The sequence below is a fragment of the Dysidea avara genome, chromosome 11 (assembly GCF_963678975.1).
Source record: "Dysidea avara chromosome 11, odDysAvar1.4, whole genome shotgun sequence".
In the NCBI taxonomy this organism is placed as follows: domain Eukaryota; kingdom Metazoa; phylum Porifera; class Demospongiae; order Dictyoceratida; family Dysideidae; genus Dysidea; species Dysidea avara.
Genome location: NC_089282.1, coordinates 27,137,674 through 27,156,337, shown reverse-complemented (window position 1 = coordinate 27,156,337; position 18,664 = coordinate 27,137,674). Strand labels below are relative to the sequence as shown.

The 18,664-nt window shown below is 38.4% G+C and overlaps 3 protein-coding genes and 1 long non-coding RNA gene across 4 annotated transcripts in view; 1 reads left to right on the top strand and 3 right to left on the bottom strand.

The window, feature by feature from the left end:
- Nucleotides 1-255: 255 nt before the first annotated feature.
- On the bottom strand, nt 256-1,076 carry LOC136238619 (large ribosomal subunit protein eL31-like). The gene is made up of 4 exons (XM_066029191.1): nt 938-1,076; nt 741-824; nt 394-632; nt 256-342 (listed from the first exon to the last, which is right to left on the bottom strand). The coding sequence occupies exons 2-4, from the start codon at nt 821-823 to the stop codon at nt 308-310; spliced, it is 357 nt and encodes a 118-aa protein (XP_065885263.1). The 5' UTR covers nt 824; nt 938-1,076; the 3' UTR covers nt 256-307.
- Nucleotides 759-8,356, top strand: LOC136238618 (uncharacterized). The gene is made up of 3 exons (XM_066029189.1): nt 759-1,071; nt 7,850-7,906; nt 7,956-8,356. Exons 1-3 carry the CDS (start codon nt 990-992, stop codon nt 8,240-8,242), a joined length of 426 nt encoding a protein of 141 aa, XP_065885261.1. The 5' UTR covers nt 759-989; the 3' UTR covers nt 8,243-8,356.
- Nucleotides 1,868-10,224, bottom strand: LOC136238622 (uncharacterized). Its single transcript, XR_010693096.1, has 3 exons — nt 9,993-10,224; nt 2,064-2,114; nt 1,868-2,019 (listed from the first exon to the last, which is right to left on the bottom strand). It is a non-coding gene; the product is annotated as an uncharacterized lncRNA (long non-coding RNA).
- Nucleotides 10,225-13,020: 2,796 nt separating this feature from the next.
- LOC136238091 (early endosome antigen 1-like) overlaps nt 13,021-18,664 on the bottom strand; it is a 20,549-nt gene continuing 14,905 nt past the window's right edge. Inside the window, exon 11 of the mRNA XM_066028419.1 lies at nt 13,021-17,417. Within this exon, the coding sequence (XP_065884491.1) occupies nt 13,143-17,417 (4,275 nt within the window). The 3' untranslated portion in view covers nt 13,021-13,142. The remainder of the gene's footprint in view (nt 17,418-18,664) is intronic.

Here is an 18,664-nt window from a genome sequence, read left to right as displayed (position 1 = left end):
TATCAATCAAACATGTGCATTATGATGAGTGTCTTCGAAAGAGCAATTCTATATTACACTGTTGGGTGTCAATATACACATCACACTGATCACAGCACATCACCAACCCTACACACCACTTCAGACAAACTAAACCACATTGTTTACATTAACACCAGAGTCCCAAAAAAGGGAATATCCCCACATTCACCGACATGACTTCATGAGAAATTCCCCAATTTTCTATACTTGTCAACAATACCCCATTCACCACCATTGTATAGAGCTGGAAACTTATCAATTGAATATGACATAGTGACACAAATAATTAGTCTTGAATGTCCACAACTTTTGTCTCCAGCCCTGTATTGAAGTAACCATAGTAACAAGAAGAACAACAAGCTAGTATTATACCTTTAAAAGAGGCAACAGGGACATGAGTCACTAACGTATACAACTTGTGCACTGATTCCTCATCCTCATTACGTCTCCTTGACAACTTCACTCTAATCCGATATGGTACATTCCGGATACCCTTAGTCCAGACTGCCTTATTCAGTTTTGTGTCAATACGTACATCAGGTGTACCCATCTGCTTCTCGGCGAATTGCTTGATGGCCTTAATGGCGCGAGGAGCACGTCTCTTGAATCCTCTGCAAATCAAATATACCAGTCGGCGTTAAATAGAAAATCCACTCGCATGGTTTAAACTACGCAGCTACATCTAAGTATAAACTTAACATTTATTATTACGAACTTACATTCCGTGAATGCGTTTATGCAAGTTGACAGTGTACTCACGGGTGACCACTTCTTTTAACGCTGATTTTCTCTTCCCAGGCATCCTATAAAACGTCAACACGTGTTCATAATGTAAAGAATTTTACTTACAACCTGTACGATCACTAAACACAACCCAACACTGGTGTATCATGGAGGATTACAAGGATACACTTACCTCGTCTCTTCGCCTATTGGTACAGACACGTGATATTTGATAAATTTCGATTATGGGTTTTGATATCTCAAAATCAAAGATGTGCAGCGTGAAGCTCAGCGGACAGCTCGAGAGACAGCTCAGTGCTCTAAAACGTTAGACTGAAGAGGAAATTTCTTGTTTGTTGTGAGGTCCGCGTAGCTACCCGACTGTACCGCGCTTTCCTTTTTACCTGTGTTGTAACGTGGCAAAGTAGTTATCTGTACTGTATGAGTGTATGTGTGTAGCTCTGATTAGCTATGCCAACTGTCAGGAGCTGGCACTGAATGGATTATAATAGGTACATGGGCAGACCCTTCTTACTGGGGCTTATAATGCACTTATCAATTTCATGCCCCACCCCCGGGGGGGGGGGGAGATACAGGAAATTTGACAAATCGTGGTGTCAAATTCCCCACTACTGGGGCAAAATCGGCTGTCAAATCCCCACTATGTCCCCACCCCCAAATAGGGGATTTGACAACACCTCAAGGATGGCTAAGCGAATATTTCATGCGCATGCAACTAGTAATAAACCTGCCCTGTAGCTAGTAAAATCATAGCAAGTGCGATTTTATTGTTTAGAAATGCAACAACCAAAAATCTATCAGTAAATTGGACAACTGTCAATTTCCCCAGGGGTGGGGACAAGAAGCAATGTCAAATCCCCACCTGGGGTGTGGGGACGCCCGGGGGTGGGGCATGAAATTGACAAGTGCATAAGATCAATCCAAATGAATTATGTTTCCCGTCCTTTGCTCAGACATGGTGATCCATTATGATCAAAGCTCTACCTCATCAACCTTGTTATGAACTCTATGTACCCAGGTTGTGCCTACTCTACCAATAATTGGCCTGAAATCATTAAACTGAATTTGAAATTTTTTAATAAGATTTTACAATATACCCTAATGTACATTTCATTACCCATGTAATGCCAAGACCAAGCAATTATAATTTTATATAATGTATTCATAAGCGTACTGTAGTTTGTAAACAGGCTAGCAGGGTAGGTCCCTGGTAGTCACTCAGGTTTCTGTGTGTGTAGCTGTACCTCCCCAATTCTGTAAGACAAATAAGATTGACAGCTTTTCTAGCCATTATTTACCTGGGAACAACCATAGCTAACTGCACAAACACTATCTTCATCTTTCAAGTTCTGCAGGAATAACACAAAAACATAATTGCCAACTGATAGCACATTCACACATGAGATGGCACCCAAAGAAGATCATACGATATACTTGCCTTTTACAGGGGTCCACTATTATAATTGTATTAAGGGTGCTCTGTACAGTTCATACAAGGCTTCCCAAAACATAGTCTGTTATGCACTAAAAGAAATATTATGGTCAAACAATGCATTCATTAGAACCTACTGAATGTTTAAGAGTATTGAATATTATACATAGCACTAGTTAAAGGAAACACTCTAATAGAACACACAATTGTTGATATCATGACAAACAAAAGCAAAAAAAAAAATTAACAGGAATTGTTCCCCATCCAGTGTGGATGCATGCATACCAAGATATAGCAAAGTATGTAAAAGGAAATTCACTTTAAAGAAAACCAGTAAATTCATATAATAAAGTGCATAATTATTTGTCTGTTGCCATTAGAGATGTGTGATGACAAATTTAGACATATCTTGATGTTTCTTTTAAACCTTGATTATGTAACATATCTAGTGATAATTGAAACAATTATTTGTTGTAATATTTACAAGTAAAGTGAGCAAATTGCAATTTGAAGAGTACAAAAAAAGTTGAAAATGTTAATTTTAACAATGTTTCCAAGTGGTAGGAGAGTTGGAGCCCCCAGGGGGTGTCTACACCATCAGATATTCTTTGGTATACAAGTAATTTACAGAAGTTTACTATTATCTAGATAAATAAACCTATCACCCCCTTATATCTCAATAAGTCTTATGATATCTCGATAATCGGATATATCTAGATAATCGCACACCTCTAGTTGCCATGGTAATTGTGATCTTCAACTGCTTACTTTTTCCCAATGTATCACTGTTGTGTAACATAGTTACCATTATCAGGGTGTTACATATATTTCAATTTTTGGAAGTACATGGCTTGGTGCACTATAGCTTGTTCTTAAACTCAATTGACTAGTAACACTGCCACAGTTCATGCACTCTAAATTGCTGAAGGATTATCATGTTGGTTTGTTGTATACGAGAAAGCACTCACTGGTGAATGGTGATCTGTACACATTAGCTAATCTGTTTGGCTAGTGGTACTCTATACTATATTGAATTAAATTGCAAGTTCTTTAGACAATTTATACCTTAAAACAACATATACAGTCACATCACTTTTGGACAAATGTTTTGATTGTCAATCTGCCGGTAGGTGTATAGGGTATAAGGGGTGTGTAGCATTACTTTCCCACTAGATGCACTGGGGATAGTTATCATTACAATACCTGTAAACATGCACTGTAATTTAAAATGGTAGATCAATGCAGTGATGATGTCATATGGTAGTGAGTTGCTTACTGATGCTGACCAACTACAGTAAAACCTCTGTAATCCAACCACCATGCAATCAGACAGAATTTTTTTTTGTCAGATTAGCAAGGTAATATCTCATAGAAGAAGTCTTGTCGATACTGCTAACAATGTCAGATTAGCAAGGTAATATCTCATAGAAGAAGTCTTGTTGATACTGCTAACAATGTCAGATTAGCAAGGTAATATCTCATAGAAGTCTTGTCGATACTGCTAACGATGTCAGATTATAGTATGTTCGCGTTGAGCTGAATCCTCAAAAACATTCAATAACTCATGGATACAATTACACACGATCTTGAAATTTGGCTCACTTGTAGTACTGCTTGACCCGCTAAAAATATTTCAAAATCTTGTTGTTCAAATGTTTGGCATAATATTTACAGCCAATCAAATTTTTCACAATACATTTCATATGGAGAAGCCATATAAATACAGTATCCATTAGAGCCCTTTCCCGAACTTGTAATGGAGCCAAACCGTACGTGTCTGTTGTTGACATCTTTGCTGTTACCAATAATCATCTGGTTGGCTGAAATGTTAACTCTGTTGAGAAAAAATCCACTTTTAATTTTTAGCTGTTTTTCAGGGTTCAGCTCAACGTGAACATACTATAGCAAGGTAATATCTCATAGAAGAAGTCTTGTCGATACTGCTAACAATGTCAGATTAGCAAGGTAATATCTCATAGAAGTCTTGTCGACACCGCTAACAATGTCAGATTAGCAAGGTAATATCTCATAGAAGTCTTGTCGACACCGCTAACAATGTCAGATTAGCAAGGTAATATCTCATAGAAGTCTTGTCGATACCGCTAACAATGTCAGATTAGCAAGGTAATATCTCATAGAAGTCTTGTCGATACTGCTAACAATGTCAGATTAGCAAGGTAATATCTCATAGAAGAAGTCTTGTTGATACTGCTAACAATGTCAGATTAGCAAGGTAATATCTCATAGAAGTCTTGTCGATACCGCTAACAATGTCAGATTAGCAAGGTAATATCTCATAGAAGAAGTCTTGTCGATACCACTAACAATGTCAGATTAGCAAGGTAATATCTCATAGAAGAAGTCTTGTCGATACTGCTAACAATGTCAGATTAGCAAGGTAATATCTCATAGAAGAAGTCTTGTCGATACAGCTAACAATGTCAGATTAGCAAGGTAATATCTCATAGACAAAGTCTTGTTGATACCACTAACAATGTTAGATTAGCAAGGTAATATCTCATAGAAGAAGTCTTGTCGATACCACTAACAATGTCAGATTAGCAAGGTAATATCTCATAGAAGAAGTCTTGTCGATACTGCTAACAATGTCAGATTAGCAAGGTAATATCTCATTGAAGAAGTCTTGTCGATACTGCTAACAATGTCAGATTAGCAAGGTAATATCTCATAGAAGAAGTCTTGTTGATACCACTAACAATGTCAGATTTACTCTATATATATTATTTGAGAGTCCATAAATATTATTATAGGAATTTAATGTTATAGTCTTATAATTCTCATGTTACCTGTAGCAAAAATAGGTACACAATAGTTTAACTTACAGCTATTTTACAAATTTAGACTTATAGCTATTTAATTTATCCCCATGTCATGCCCCTAGCTGCAGTGTAGTGTCAAGCTGCCTAAATTTCTATACAGGTTTTATGCACAGTTAATGCAAATTCAAAAGTTTTTGCAGTTGCAATCTACAAACCTGTAAGCAAGTGTCTTGGCTATGACAATGAATCAACTAAGGTTTCACTGAAATGTGCATATGAAAACAGTATAATTTTGTAAATCAATTTTCAATTTCTATACCTTGATGATTGTATTGTACCCCATGCACGGTAGCTACTTCACTGACCTATCATGCTGGTAAGTTGTCATGCATATATAAGTAAACCTTAATATTCCCAAGCTTGTGTGTGGGAGGCAGAAAATAGTGACCATCAAACTCACTGCGTGTATAGCTATGGACTTCCTGTAAACCAACTTATGATTTAGGGTAATATAGCTTTAATCTGACACCAAGTTTGTGGATTTAGAGACAATTCAGACAAAAGTGAACATTACATTGCCTCACCAAAGGTCAAATCTGACATGGCTCCCTATTGGAATATACACACAAACTTTCTACCAAATTTCTTGCAAGTTTTTATCCAAAAGGATTTTTATAAGGCTTAGAATCCTAGTTGATAGGAGGTAAGGTCTCCACAGTATGCCATTGTCAGTCATGATTGCACTACTATAATATGTAAGTATTTTTGGCTGTAGCTAATAGAGTATAACTTGAACAGTTTAGTGACGCTGCTAATTGATTAAATATTAGAGATGGTCCTAATTAAGAGACGGCTGCTAACGGAGAGTTATACTTACAGTAAGCCACCCCTGATGTTTTATCTGGTATGTGTCGGTTTAATTTACCATCATTATTGCAGCTCACTTATAGCTTGGTAATCATTATTAATCAGCAGGACCCTCCAGGGGTATAATGCTGATGTGCAGTACAGTAGTTACAGTCAAATACAGTTAATAATTATTACGTGAGTAGTGTTAATTTTTGTTTAATTCTACACAGTTAGTTTCAATAGTATCATCACTTTATTCCATTCGGGCACAGTTCTTGGAAGGAATTTGAAGGAGTATACTTTATTTAATACTTTACTTACAGGACTGTACAGATCAATACAAAATTAAACTTAAGAGCGTAACTATTAAATTACAGACCTGAAGGTCTACTTATATAAGTCGATTCTGGGTTGGTAAGGTACAAGTTTAAAAATTGTGTGAAAAGTGGGTCCTTGATACAGATGATCTTATTGGAAGATTAACAGCTAGGTATAGGTAGTAAACTGTCTGCAATGTTCTTGTAGTGTTGGCCAATTTAATGTTGTTGTTAAAGACGTTAGTGATGCTATCTCTTTGATCTCTTCTCCACGGTTTTCCTGTCACAAAATGAGCAGCTGTATGCTGGACCATTGATATAAGATTGGTGGTTATTGGTGAACAGTACTCTAACACAGGTACTACAAGTTGTTTATATGCTAGTTCACGTAGATGTTTGGGGCAGTGATGGAGATTTCTTTTAAAAAGAAAAAATCTGTACACCTGTACATGGGTAAAACTATGGATAAAACTTCAGATTCAAGGGATGAATCTCGGATACAGACTACTTTATGTGTCTGTCTAACTAGTTGCAGCATCATAATCCGTAAGTCAGTATATGCTCTAAAAATTTTAGTCATTAAACCATGTACAGGTTTAAATGCAATCAGAACAACACTGCATGGCTGACAGCCATGCATGTGCAGAAATGAACAATTTTTAGAAATGAACAGAGATGGAGTTAGACTTTATTTTGCTGTTACCATATATATCATTGCTTCAGAATAGTTATGGAGCAAAATGGCAACTGCATAGCTAAAGTTTACTGGACAATTGAATATAGTTAACCATACCAATGGTCCTTGTATATAAGCCCCCCAATGTAGCATGAAACAGTTATGGAGAATGTCCCTCCAGTCCAGGAAGCTTTAAAATTTAACTTGCTACGTGCATGTACTATTATAACTGAGTGCTACTGAAGGAAATGAAATGATAGGCAAAGTTGGTCACGTAGCATGCATGGCAGTTGAAGGTTTATTATTTTATTTTGAAGATTGTACTAGCTACTTCTTAATACTTACGAGGTCATTTGTCAAGGACGTTGTTGAACGCCTTGCAATAGTAACACCATCAGGTAGAGTCGATGCCACCGAATCCTTAAGTTCCAATATTATTATTTTATTTTGAAGAATGTACTAGCTACTTCTATATGAACTCTCGGTTTGATTTCTTATTAGTTACCGCTAAAATTTTGCAAAAGCAATGAAGTTTTAGGCTATTTTTACTGATTAAGTAATTTATAAAATGTGACTGTTCTGTTAGGGTAGTTGACTGCTCTATTAGAGTATTTCAATCTGAACCTTCCAGCAATGCAAAATTATGCCTAAAAACTTGACCAGTTCCAGAAACCTCAAGATATCCACCCCTGAGGTGTGTACTAGATGTGGCAGTCCAGCTCAGCAGCAGCAGAAGAAAGAGAAGTTCAATTTGCTGGTGAAATAGTATATGAATAATTTACAAATAATTAGCTATGATGCTATGGTGGCCACTGTTCAATCTGCTCATCCTTTACATGTACTGTCAACAACAGTGGATGCACTGCACTAAAATAATTATGAGTCAGAATAATTTACAGAATATTAACGTATTATTATTGTCAAAAATTTTTGAAAGTTACGTCGAAATTTTAATGCACGAAAATTTTCTATGGCACATTTTTTCCTGATTTATGCTAGTAACTAGTTATGACATGTTTTGTTTGGTTAGGTCAAGTGGAGCCCAAACTCAACATGGACAAGTTGACTATCACTGATCCAGTCAAAGGTGAAGTGTACTGTAGTGTACTCCACATTAGCTGCTGTTTATCCTGTAGAAGTCTCCATCCTATCCCAGAGGGTGGCCATGATTAATTCACATGCACAAGACAGTGTTGATGAAGACACATGGCCACCAGATCAACCGAAGGATTATACACCACTAGTTCTCATCCAGCATCAAGAGCAGCGTACTAAAGAACAAGATAAGGAAATGGCCAAGCTAACCCAAACAGGTGACATTGACTCAATAGCTAGTGGTCAGTTAGCTCCCAAACACCATTGTAAGCTATATAGACAGCCACAAGACATTACAACATGTCCTCAATACCAGCACTGTAACTAAACAAGTTGCAGAAATCCTAACCCCATTGGAGGAGAGTGATGGGAAAACATTTGTACTAATCATACTAATTGTACTAAACAGCTCACCCAATATCTTCAGCATCATGTCACCATCAATAGCCTGTGTTTTGTTCCATTTAACAGTCAAACTAGCTGTAAAATATATATACTACGTACCCGGGATTGGAAACGGAGACACGTGATCCAATTACTCGTGTACATTTGCTCAAAGCAATCCGCGTTGGAGCGCACCCCCCAAATAACCACCCATTTTCAAAGTGTTTGTATGGTAGAAGATGAAGGAGAAGGCTTAATATCCAGGTTGAGATATGCCTAAAGCCACTAATACTGGTAGGTCAAAAGTTACTTAGGTGCCTACCGGAGCCAGAGATTTGCACCTAGCGAATTCGCTGTTCTGTCGTGTCAAAACCATTTAGCTGATGCACTCAAAAAAGTTTTGGGGGGTGTGCACTGTAGTGGAAACATTTCCAACCCACAAAAAAATGTATACAAGATTAGCGTTTATTATTATTATTATTATTAGTGCTTTACAGTGACCAGCACTGAAGGTCTGACAGCAACATGTGCTGCAGCTTTAGGAAGTTAGGATTACCTAACCTACAAGGACTTAGGCCTAGTGACTTGACTTAGTGACTTGACTTACTAACTGAATAAGGTGCAACAGAAAAGGGGCCAAAGTAAGGGGAAAAAAAAAAGTTTAGTTACCCAAGTGGTACTAGCTAAGTAATTATGTCCCTTTCTTAGCTGTTTTGCTCCTACCCCAGGCCTGTAGCCTGTACAAGAATATGGTAAAACTCTGAAGTGCTTCTGGTCTCAATCATTTGTAAACCTGACGATTTCAGAAGTTAAAATGATAGGCAATTCTGTATAGAGTGGTACTGTACAGCTCTCAAACTTGAATAGTACTTTAGCTAGTCAAAATATTTATCCAAAGAAGACCTAGGCCGCAGGCCTTTGAGAGTGCCCATATCTTGTTGTTCTCCATAAATCATCAAGATTCTTCTTAAATAATGCTACGGTTGGTGCAGAAATAACATCTGCTGTAAGAGAATTCCAACAACTCTGTTGGTGAAAAAATTATGCCTCACTAGCAGCTGAGATCGAAATTTAAAGAGTTTACGGTCGTGACCTCTGGTGGTATCCGTATGATTACTCAAAGTGAAAAATGAGGTAGGGTTGATGTCATAGTAACCATTCACTGAATATCTTGTAGGTCTCAATTAGATCTCCCCTTTGACGTCTACAGTACAGTGAATATAAACCAAGTCTCTCTAGACGAGTTTTGTATGGTAAATCGAATAAACTTGGTAATAACTTGGTGGCACGTAAGACATTCAGAGCCTTTTAAACAACTTTTAAGACTTCACAAAATCTGAAAAGGCCAAAATGGCAAAAATCAACAGTGAGACATTACTAAGAGGTGATTATTTGCTGCTTCAAAAAATGCAGCACTCAGGCTGAACTAGATAATACAACTTTCCTGTTTGTGCACCTCCCCTTGCCAGTTCCTGGATCCGCCCCTGCTGGTATTTACGTCTGAACACATTCAAGCAGCTTGTCCAGACATGGTAGCTACCCCTGGGGGGGACTGATGGCTTCGGGCTATTACAAGCTGTACAACATTTTAGCCTTTCAGGGAAAACAACGACATTTAACTTCCTCCACCTCACAATTCAGGAATACCTAGCGGCTAACTATATTATAATCAACTTATGAAGATTATAACTGACCTTCGACCAGACGAAGAGTTTCGTCTCCTTCGCGAGCAATTCTGGAGCGATCTTCACGCGAACATGTTCTTTATTTACGTCACACTCACGAAGGGACAACGATCTTCTTTCAAACAATTCCTGTCTGGTGGAGACGACAGGATCGCCATTTCCAGTGAATTCCTTCGCCTATATAGATGCTTCAAGAAGGCGGGAGACAGGTACGGCGGAGAAGGGAGGGGGGGGCGGCAAGGGGCTGCAGCCCCTGTGAAAAAAAAATTATTGGGGGGACTAAGTCCCCCTAAAATTATCTGTTGCTGTGATGGAGAGCCTAGCATCATTCGAGATACTCTAATAGAGCATTCAAGATCGAGATACTCTAATAGAGCAGTCACAGTATTTTTTGAGGAGCAGTGTAGCAAGCTACGTATGTAGTTATAAATAAGGAGATATAGTCTAGTTGGTGGAGGGCAACTATTGCCAGCAGGTAATCGATCTTCAACTCGCTGGCCACTTATCAGCTACTGATCTCGAGTGTGTGTCACTCTTCCTCACCTCCTCTTCCCACAAGTAGTGGGTGGAGCTCAGCTTGTATGGCTGCTATATCCAAGATTGAGGCCTTCACAGCATCCACAACCGTGACGTCACCATCAACAACTTGTGGTTGAGCAATAATGGCCTCACCAGCTCATCCTCCTCCTTCATCAGTGACATTGTCCTCCTTTATCAGTGACATTGTCCTCAGCTGCAAAGTAGAAATGTTGAGGATTAATCATAACCGTACAATTGGGGAGAGTGAAGAGCTCTACACCATGTTGACCCATCCCTCCTCTATGCTAACAAGACTGCACATGGACAATACCTCATTATCCTCCATTGCAGCAAGAACACTATTCACTGCAGTGAAGGATACTAACAAGTTGAAGGTGCTCAACATTAGCTACAACGTCATTACTGATGATGTGGCTGAGGACATTGCTACATCATTAGCTACCAACAAGTCACTGGTGAAGCTGTGAGAGTAACAACACCATTAGTTGGGAAGCCATAATAAGGATAGTACAAGCCCTGAGGGGCAATAATACGATACAAGTGCTAGTTGTTCCCAGTTACCCTCCAGCAATTAAATACAGGATTAGATCACTAAAAAAATCAACACAAAGAGAAGAAGTCAAGGAATACAAGAGAAGCTAACAGTTTACTGATGGTAACACTTTTAGTAGTTCAGTTTAGTTTATGTTGTACTATTTTACAACTATTGTCCCGCCACACACATGTTATTATTTTATTGTAAAAGTTGATAAGAATTGTTTTATTTAACACCAAACCAAGTTGATTGTCATTTCAAACATTTCCTAAAATGATGATGACGGGCGGTTATTATTCATTATGGCTGAAAACCTTGAGCAAGACACTTCAACAAACTCACTAATACAATAATGAAAATTTTGCAGATTTGCAAATCCATGAGGTGGAAATAGCCATAATGAAAATTTTGTGGCACTTCCATTAAAGGATGTGGGCAGAAATGGGAATGTGTGGACTTGTTAGAATATGTTGACTACATCAACTAGACTAGCTTCCCTCATGACAGTTGCTCAGAGATGGAGTAGAGCAGAATGGACCACACACTAGCTGGCTGCTGCAGTTTAGCAACACTACATCAACTCCAGCCATAGCTAACTGGTCAGTTAGCTACAGTTAGGAGGTCAGCCATTTAAATACTTGCAGATTACTTACTAGCATCATTTAATGTGCTGACTCCGGATATTAAGAATTTACAAGAAAATCCTACAATTTAACAATTTTGTAACTTTCCAGTTTACAGAATGTCTGTTTTTTTTTATAGTATGTAAGAATATACTAACAATTTATTCTAAACCCCCTAAACTGTTGCCCTAATACTCTCCACCTCTGAGTTTAGACAGCATAATCTATCACTCACCAGCTTTATGGCTGCTCCAGCTGCAGGTTAACAACAAGACCAACCAACAACATAATATCCTACCTAATACACAAACTAGCTAACAGGTCAGTAAACTAACTGATTACTAAGCTACACTAACTAACTAGATAACAAACTAGTTGTTGTGTATTCAATTGCAACCAGTAACACATGTACACCAGCTATGCCAGGGACTAATAGACCTAGTCTACTGAGAAGATACTGCTTCGACTTCTCAGTAGCTATTAACCAGTAACAGGCATTTTCACTAGACTATAAGCTCTCAGAAATCTTACTTTTAGTAAAATACTTGAAGTTCTGTTAGACTAAGAGCAGCTGTCAAGACTCGAGTTCATAGCAAGCCAAACTGGTACTGAAGCCTTACTACAAATATGACTTAGTGTTTTGCCTTTGTACTGACTAGTTAGCTACGAGCTATTCTAACAACTTCAACTTGCTCTCAACCTTTTAGTTCCTAACAATGAATAAGCAGCTGGAAACTATCCCGCCGTTTCAGAGTAAGCGCTACTTGCACATAATCTGTTTAAAGATTCGCGTTTCTACGTTTGATGACTGGAGCAGTTCATTAATTATGAGTAGACCTAATTGTGGTCATGATTGTGAAGGAGTGATGTCAATCCACCTACTTTACTACCAATAGTATAACTAGCCACTCTAATACTAAGATAAGGAAAGGAACAATACAAAACTGTCTGGTCAGCCTGCATTTGTCTTTAGGATCCTGGGCTATATATTATAGACTCAGCTATGATATTTAAACAACAAACTCCTTTCTGTGACTCAGAACACAAGACTAGTAGAGTATGATGGTGTACAAGTGTAGTTCAAGACCTACCATGAGAATCTTTGAGAACCTCTCCAGAAGTCTCTTAGGGATTTTAATGTCCTCATTATCTCTTAAAGATCAAAGGGTTTTATGCATACCATTTTCTAATGATCAGTTAGTAAGTACCAACAACACAATTATTGTAGCATCAGTGTTAAGTCATTGGTGTTTGTGTGGCAGTCCCAAAAATAAAAGAATTGGGAATACATAAGTATGCAAACTATACATTGGCCTTTATCTTTGCTGAACAGAGAGTATAATTTTTAAGAGCAAATTTATAACTGTCAAACAATTTACAATCAAGACGTTGATTATTCAAATGAAAAAAAAAAAATGACACTCCATAACTCATTACAAGTAAATACTAGTAAAACACTTATCATTTCTTGGAAGTGTTTCTTGTACACAATGGCTTGTTAGTTACTATAGTTGATTGCTGGACTTGTTGTGTTGCAGTTGGTTTTCTGGATGCTGTCATTCGCTGAAACACTTTAGCTCTCCTCTCCTCCATTTTAGCTTGTGACTTTACTGACTTGTCACCTGCAGTCAAACTGATCTCAAAAGCATCACTGACTCTGTTTGGAGCTCTGTTCTCATCCTGCTCCTCATTCAAATATGACCTTAACTGAAGTTTTGATCTCATTCTAGTACTGACTGATGGCTGCCGGGAGGTCGGTGTGGGTGGAGCACTGAGTCGTCGTTGTACACTATCTGGTGAATCTTGTGATTTTTGCTGTTTACGGCTGTTGATAGGTCGCTTGCTAGGAGGGGACACATCAAAGCAACTGCTTTTCTCCACATTTCTCTTTAGTTTTTGTTCAGAAGATCTCGGTGTACCACACTGTAGTTGCAGCTCAATTGGATAACAGGACTTGAGGTGAGGTGGGATTAGAGAATTGCGAGCCATCAACTCTTCCAACCGACCACTACCTTCATGTGGTGATGATGGTATCACATGAGCTACTACTGTTTGATCCATCTCAGAGTGTAGCTGCTGAAGATGAGCTTGTTCAGTGTCCACCATCAGTTTACTGTTATTTGGTCCATATTTCTGCTGTGCTAGTAATCTATTGATACGAGCATTCTCCTTCTCAAAAGCCTTGTTCATCACTTTTAGTTGTTGCAGTTCTTTCTCCAAGACATTATTCTTATCTCTTTCCACATCTAGACAATCATTTGTCTCTTTCTGTGCACACTTAAGTCCTTCAAGCTCATTGAGTAGAGAGGTCATCTCTACTTGTAGTTTAGCAATCTGTTCCATTGTGGCCTGTTTTTCCAGCTCTAAACCGTTGAATTTTCTAACACATTCTTGCTCCATTTGGCTGTTCATCAAACTCTGCTGAGAGCACAGCCTATCCACTGATTTTACGAGCTCCTCATTCTCTCTTGTCAGAGCCTGCAACTGCAAATCACTTTGCTGCTTGTTATCATCTAACTGAGATTGTAATTCTCCGATCTTGGCTTCCTTCTGCTCTGCTAGTGTACTGGCGTTCTTCCTGTAAACTTGGTAATCTGTCTGAAGGTGAAGGAACTCTTTAGTCTTCTGCTCTAGCAAGTTCACAACTTCACGATGCTCATGCTTGGTGCTTGTTAACTGACTGGATATCTCTTGGATTGCTAGTTTTTGTGAAGACAGCTTCTGTTGAAGCTTACAGTTATCATCTTCTAGCCTACGTACAGTCAGTTGGTTAGTCTCCATCAATTGGTCAGTTTGTTCCTGCCACATGGACAATTTCTCTGCTACTTCAGCTTCCTTCTTTACAAGACATGACTGTGTTTGCTCTAGATCTTGAGACAATTTCAGAGAGTCTTGTTTCACTTGATTCAGTTCATCCTCTAACTGTTTGGTCTTCACTTCCATATCCTTGTTGTTAGACACTTCCTTGTCAATGGTTTCCTGATATGATGTAACTGTCACTTGGTGCTCATCTCTCACCCTCTGCAAGCAACTCTCCAAATCAGTGATGGTCATGTGAGACTTCTTCAGCTTCTCTTCCAAACTGGTACTAATGTTGACATTTTCCTTTAGTTTCTGGTCACACAAACAATTAGATAGCTTCAGATTTTCAATCTCTTGGAGCAAACTAGCTTCTTTCTCCAACACCATGTTTTGAAAACTTTTATATTCTGCAGTTAACTGCTCCATCTTGGCAGACAACATCTCAACCTGACTCCTCAGTTGTTGCTCCTGTTGGCTAGCAACAAGTTGGGTTTGTGTTAACTCCTGTGAGATTGCTTCCTTTGTCTTCTCTAACTGTTGAAACTGATTGGAAATGTCACTAAACTTTTTGTCCTTTTCATCAATGACATTCTGAAGACTTGCACATCTGGCATCTGTAACTGACAACTTGTTGCATAATTCTTCACACTCTAGTTGATGCTGATCAATTAGTTTATTCTTTGTTGTTTCACACTCGCTAGTGACTTGCTCAAGTTGCCTTGCCACTTCAGCAGTTTGCCTCTGATAATCATTACTCAACTTGGTCACTTCTGTCACATGTTGCTCTTGTTGTTTGCGATGACTATCCTCAGCCTTCGTATATTCGATCTGTAATGATGCTAGCTTCTGTTCTAGTACAGTAACTTTGCTGTGACAGTTTTCAATTGTGTCTTTCAGTTTCTGTTCAACTAAACAATTAGCTTGTTTCAAGTCTTCCATTTCTTGTAGTAAACTAGCTTCTTTCTGCAGCATCACATTCTGGTAAGCTTGGTACTCTGAAACTGTTGCCATTTCTCTACCACGTAATTGTTCCACTTCAGCAGATAACACCTTGACCTGACTTTTGAGTAGCTGTTCCTGTTGGCTAGCAACAAGTTGGGCTTGTGTTAACTCCTGTGAGATGACTTCCTTTGCTTCCTGTAGCTGTTGGAGTTGATTGGAAGTATCAAAAAACTCTTCGTTCCTCTTAGCATAAGCATTTTGGAGACTAATATTTTCATCTTCTTTAGCTGTTAATTTCTGGCGCAATTCTTCACACTCTCGATGGTGTTGTTCAATTAGTTTATTCTTTGTTGTTTCACATTCGCTAGTGACTTGCTCAAGTTGCCGTGTTACTTCAGCAGTTTGCCTGTGATAATCATTACTCAACCTGGTCACTTCTGTCAAATGTTGCTCTTGTTGTTTGTGGCGCCACTCTTCAACCTCGGTATATTCTGTTTGTAGCTTCTGTTCTAGTACAGTGACTTCGCTGTGACAGTTTTCAATTGTGTCTTTCAATTTCTGTTCAACTAAACAATTAGCTCGCTTCAGCTCTTCCATTTCTTGTAGTAAACTTGCTTCTTTCTGCAGCATCACATTTCGGTAAGCTTGGTACTCTGAAACTGTTGCCATTTCTCTACCACGTAATTGTTCCATTTCAGCAGACAACACCTTGACCTGACCTTTGAATTGTTGTTCCTGTTGGCTAGTAACAAGTTGGGCTCGTATTACCTCCTGTGAGATGACTTCCTTTGCTTCCTGTAGCTGCTGGAGTTGATTGGAAATATCAGAAAACTCTTCGTTCCTCTTAGCATAAGTATTTTGAAGATTATTGTTTTCATCTTCTTTAGCTGTTAATTTCTGGCACAGTTCTTCACACTCTCGATGTTGTTTAATTAGTTTATTCTTTGTTGTTTCACACTCGCTAGTAACTTGCTCAAGTTGCTTTGCCACTTCAGCAGTTTGCCTCTGATAATCATTGGTCACTTTTGTCAAGTGTTGCTCTTGTTTGCAACGCCACTCTTCAGCCTCACTGTATTCTGTTTGTAGTTTATGTTCTAGTACAGTGACTTCACTGTGACAGTTTTCAATTGTGTCTTTCAGTTTTTGTTCAACTAAACAATTAGCTTGTTTCAAGTCTTCCATTTCTTGTAGTAAACTAGCTTCTTTCTGCAGCATCACATTCCGGTAAGCTTGGTACTCTGAAACTGTTGCCATTTCTCTACCACGTAATTGTTCCACTTCAGCAGACAACATCTTGACCTGACCTTTGAGTTGTTGTTCCTGTTGGCTAGCAACAAGTTGGGCTTGTGTTACCTCCTGTGAGATGGCTTCTTTAGCTACCTGTAACTGTTGGAGTTGATTGGAAATGTCACTAAACTCTTTGTTCTTCTCATCAATGACATTCTGAAGACTTGCACATCTGGTATCTGTAACTGACAACTTGTTGCACAATTCTTCACACTCTAGACGATGCTGATCAATTAGTTTATTCTTTGCCATTTCACACTTGCTAGTGACTTGGTCAAGTTGCTTTGCTACTTCAGCAGTTTGCCTCTGACAATTGTTACTCAACCTGGTCACTTCTGTCACATGTTGCTCTTGTTCTTTGCGATGCCACTCCTCAGCCTCGGTATATTCTGCCTGCAATAATTCTAGCTTCTCTTCTAGCAAAGCAACTTTGTCACAATATGTCTCCGCTTCATGTACTTGCTTGTTTAGCTCACCCTGCAGCTGGTCTCTGGTGACACTTAGGTCAGTTTCTGCTACACACAAACGTTCTGTGAGTTCTGCAATTTCTTGGTCATTTGTTTCTTTGGTAACGGTAAGTTGTTGTTCTAATTCATTTACTGTCTGTTTGTATGAATCCAAGGAGGCCTGTTGCTTAGCAACTAATAGTGACACTTCGTCTCTTTCACTTGTCAAAATGGCAATTTTGGCTTCCCCTGATGTCACCTACAAACACAATACAATCATCATGACAGGTTTAAGACAAATGGAATATGAGCTTACAACTGTAGGTAAGTTATTAAGCAGAAACAATATTGCAAAAATTTTATAAAGAACATACACGTAGTAGACCTGTCAGCCTTTGTATATATGTAATAACTCTTCAATAAGCTGTACAAAGTTAATGATATATTCCTGATCCTACCACCTCCCCAAGTGACCAGCTTGTTTATTTGTTGTATATTTTAACCCTCTAACCGTCATAACCACCATATGGCAGATCGATCTAATAACTTATGCGCTGACTACAATTTCGACTTCGCTACAGCTTGTTTGTGCATTTAATAATGCAGTGCGTTTATCCTAAAATCCTCACGCCCACAGGGTCCCGGTTACTTGGGTAAATGGATCCCTTGTGGAATAATTTATTGCATGAAAATTATATCCATACAGGTTGGCTAATACAGCCCCATTTTTTGTCCATGGTATGTTTTACCGGAAAGCCTGGTGGTTAGAGGATTAATTGTGGTACTACTGTTTACAGCATGTTATGATACCATTGATAGTAACCTCAAACACTGTATTACCCCGTGATTAATGATTGTGTATAATAACAGATATTTAACATGGATATTTCAGTAATTGTTCATTTATGCAAAATGGAAATTCAAATGCACATGCGACAACGGTTTTTAAAATCAGTTTTTCATGTTATTCAACCTAGTATTCAACAGTTATTGTACAAGGAAAGCGTAGTAAGGACCAAAGATGAACTCCAGCTCACTCTTAAAAGCAGTGAAGTGTTGCTACGCCTTCAGGGATCCGCTTGGCAGTGCCAGAACTCTAGCTATCATGTTTTCACTTAGTTTAGTGGCAGATTCAGACTAAACACAGCAACCATTAATGGCAATATAAAGAAAATTACTAAAATATCGAACACCTGGAAAGCTGGTGAATTTGGCGAGTAAGTGGTGTTTTGCCAAATTCCACCAAATTGTTTGTCTAATAAAAATCTGATACTAATAAATTCACCAAACTTTTCCTTGCCAAAATCCCATGCAGAAATTTGGCACCAAAGTTTCCTCCCACCAAACTTTTCAGTACATGATCTATGTTATTCTACTCGATCATTAATCACATGATCTATGTTATTCTACTCGATCATTAATCACATGATCTATGTTATTCTACTCAAATCATTAATCACATGATCTATGTTATTCTACTCAAATCATTAATCACATGATCTATGT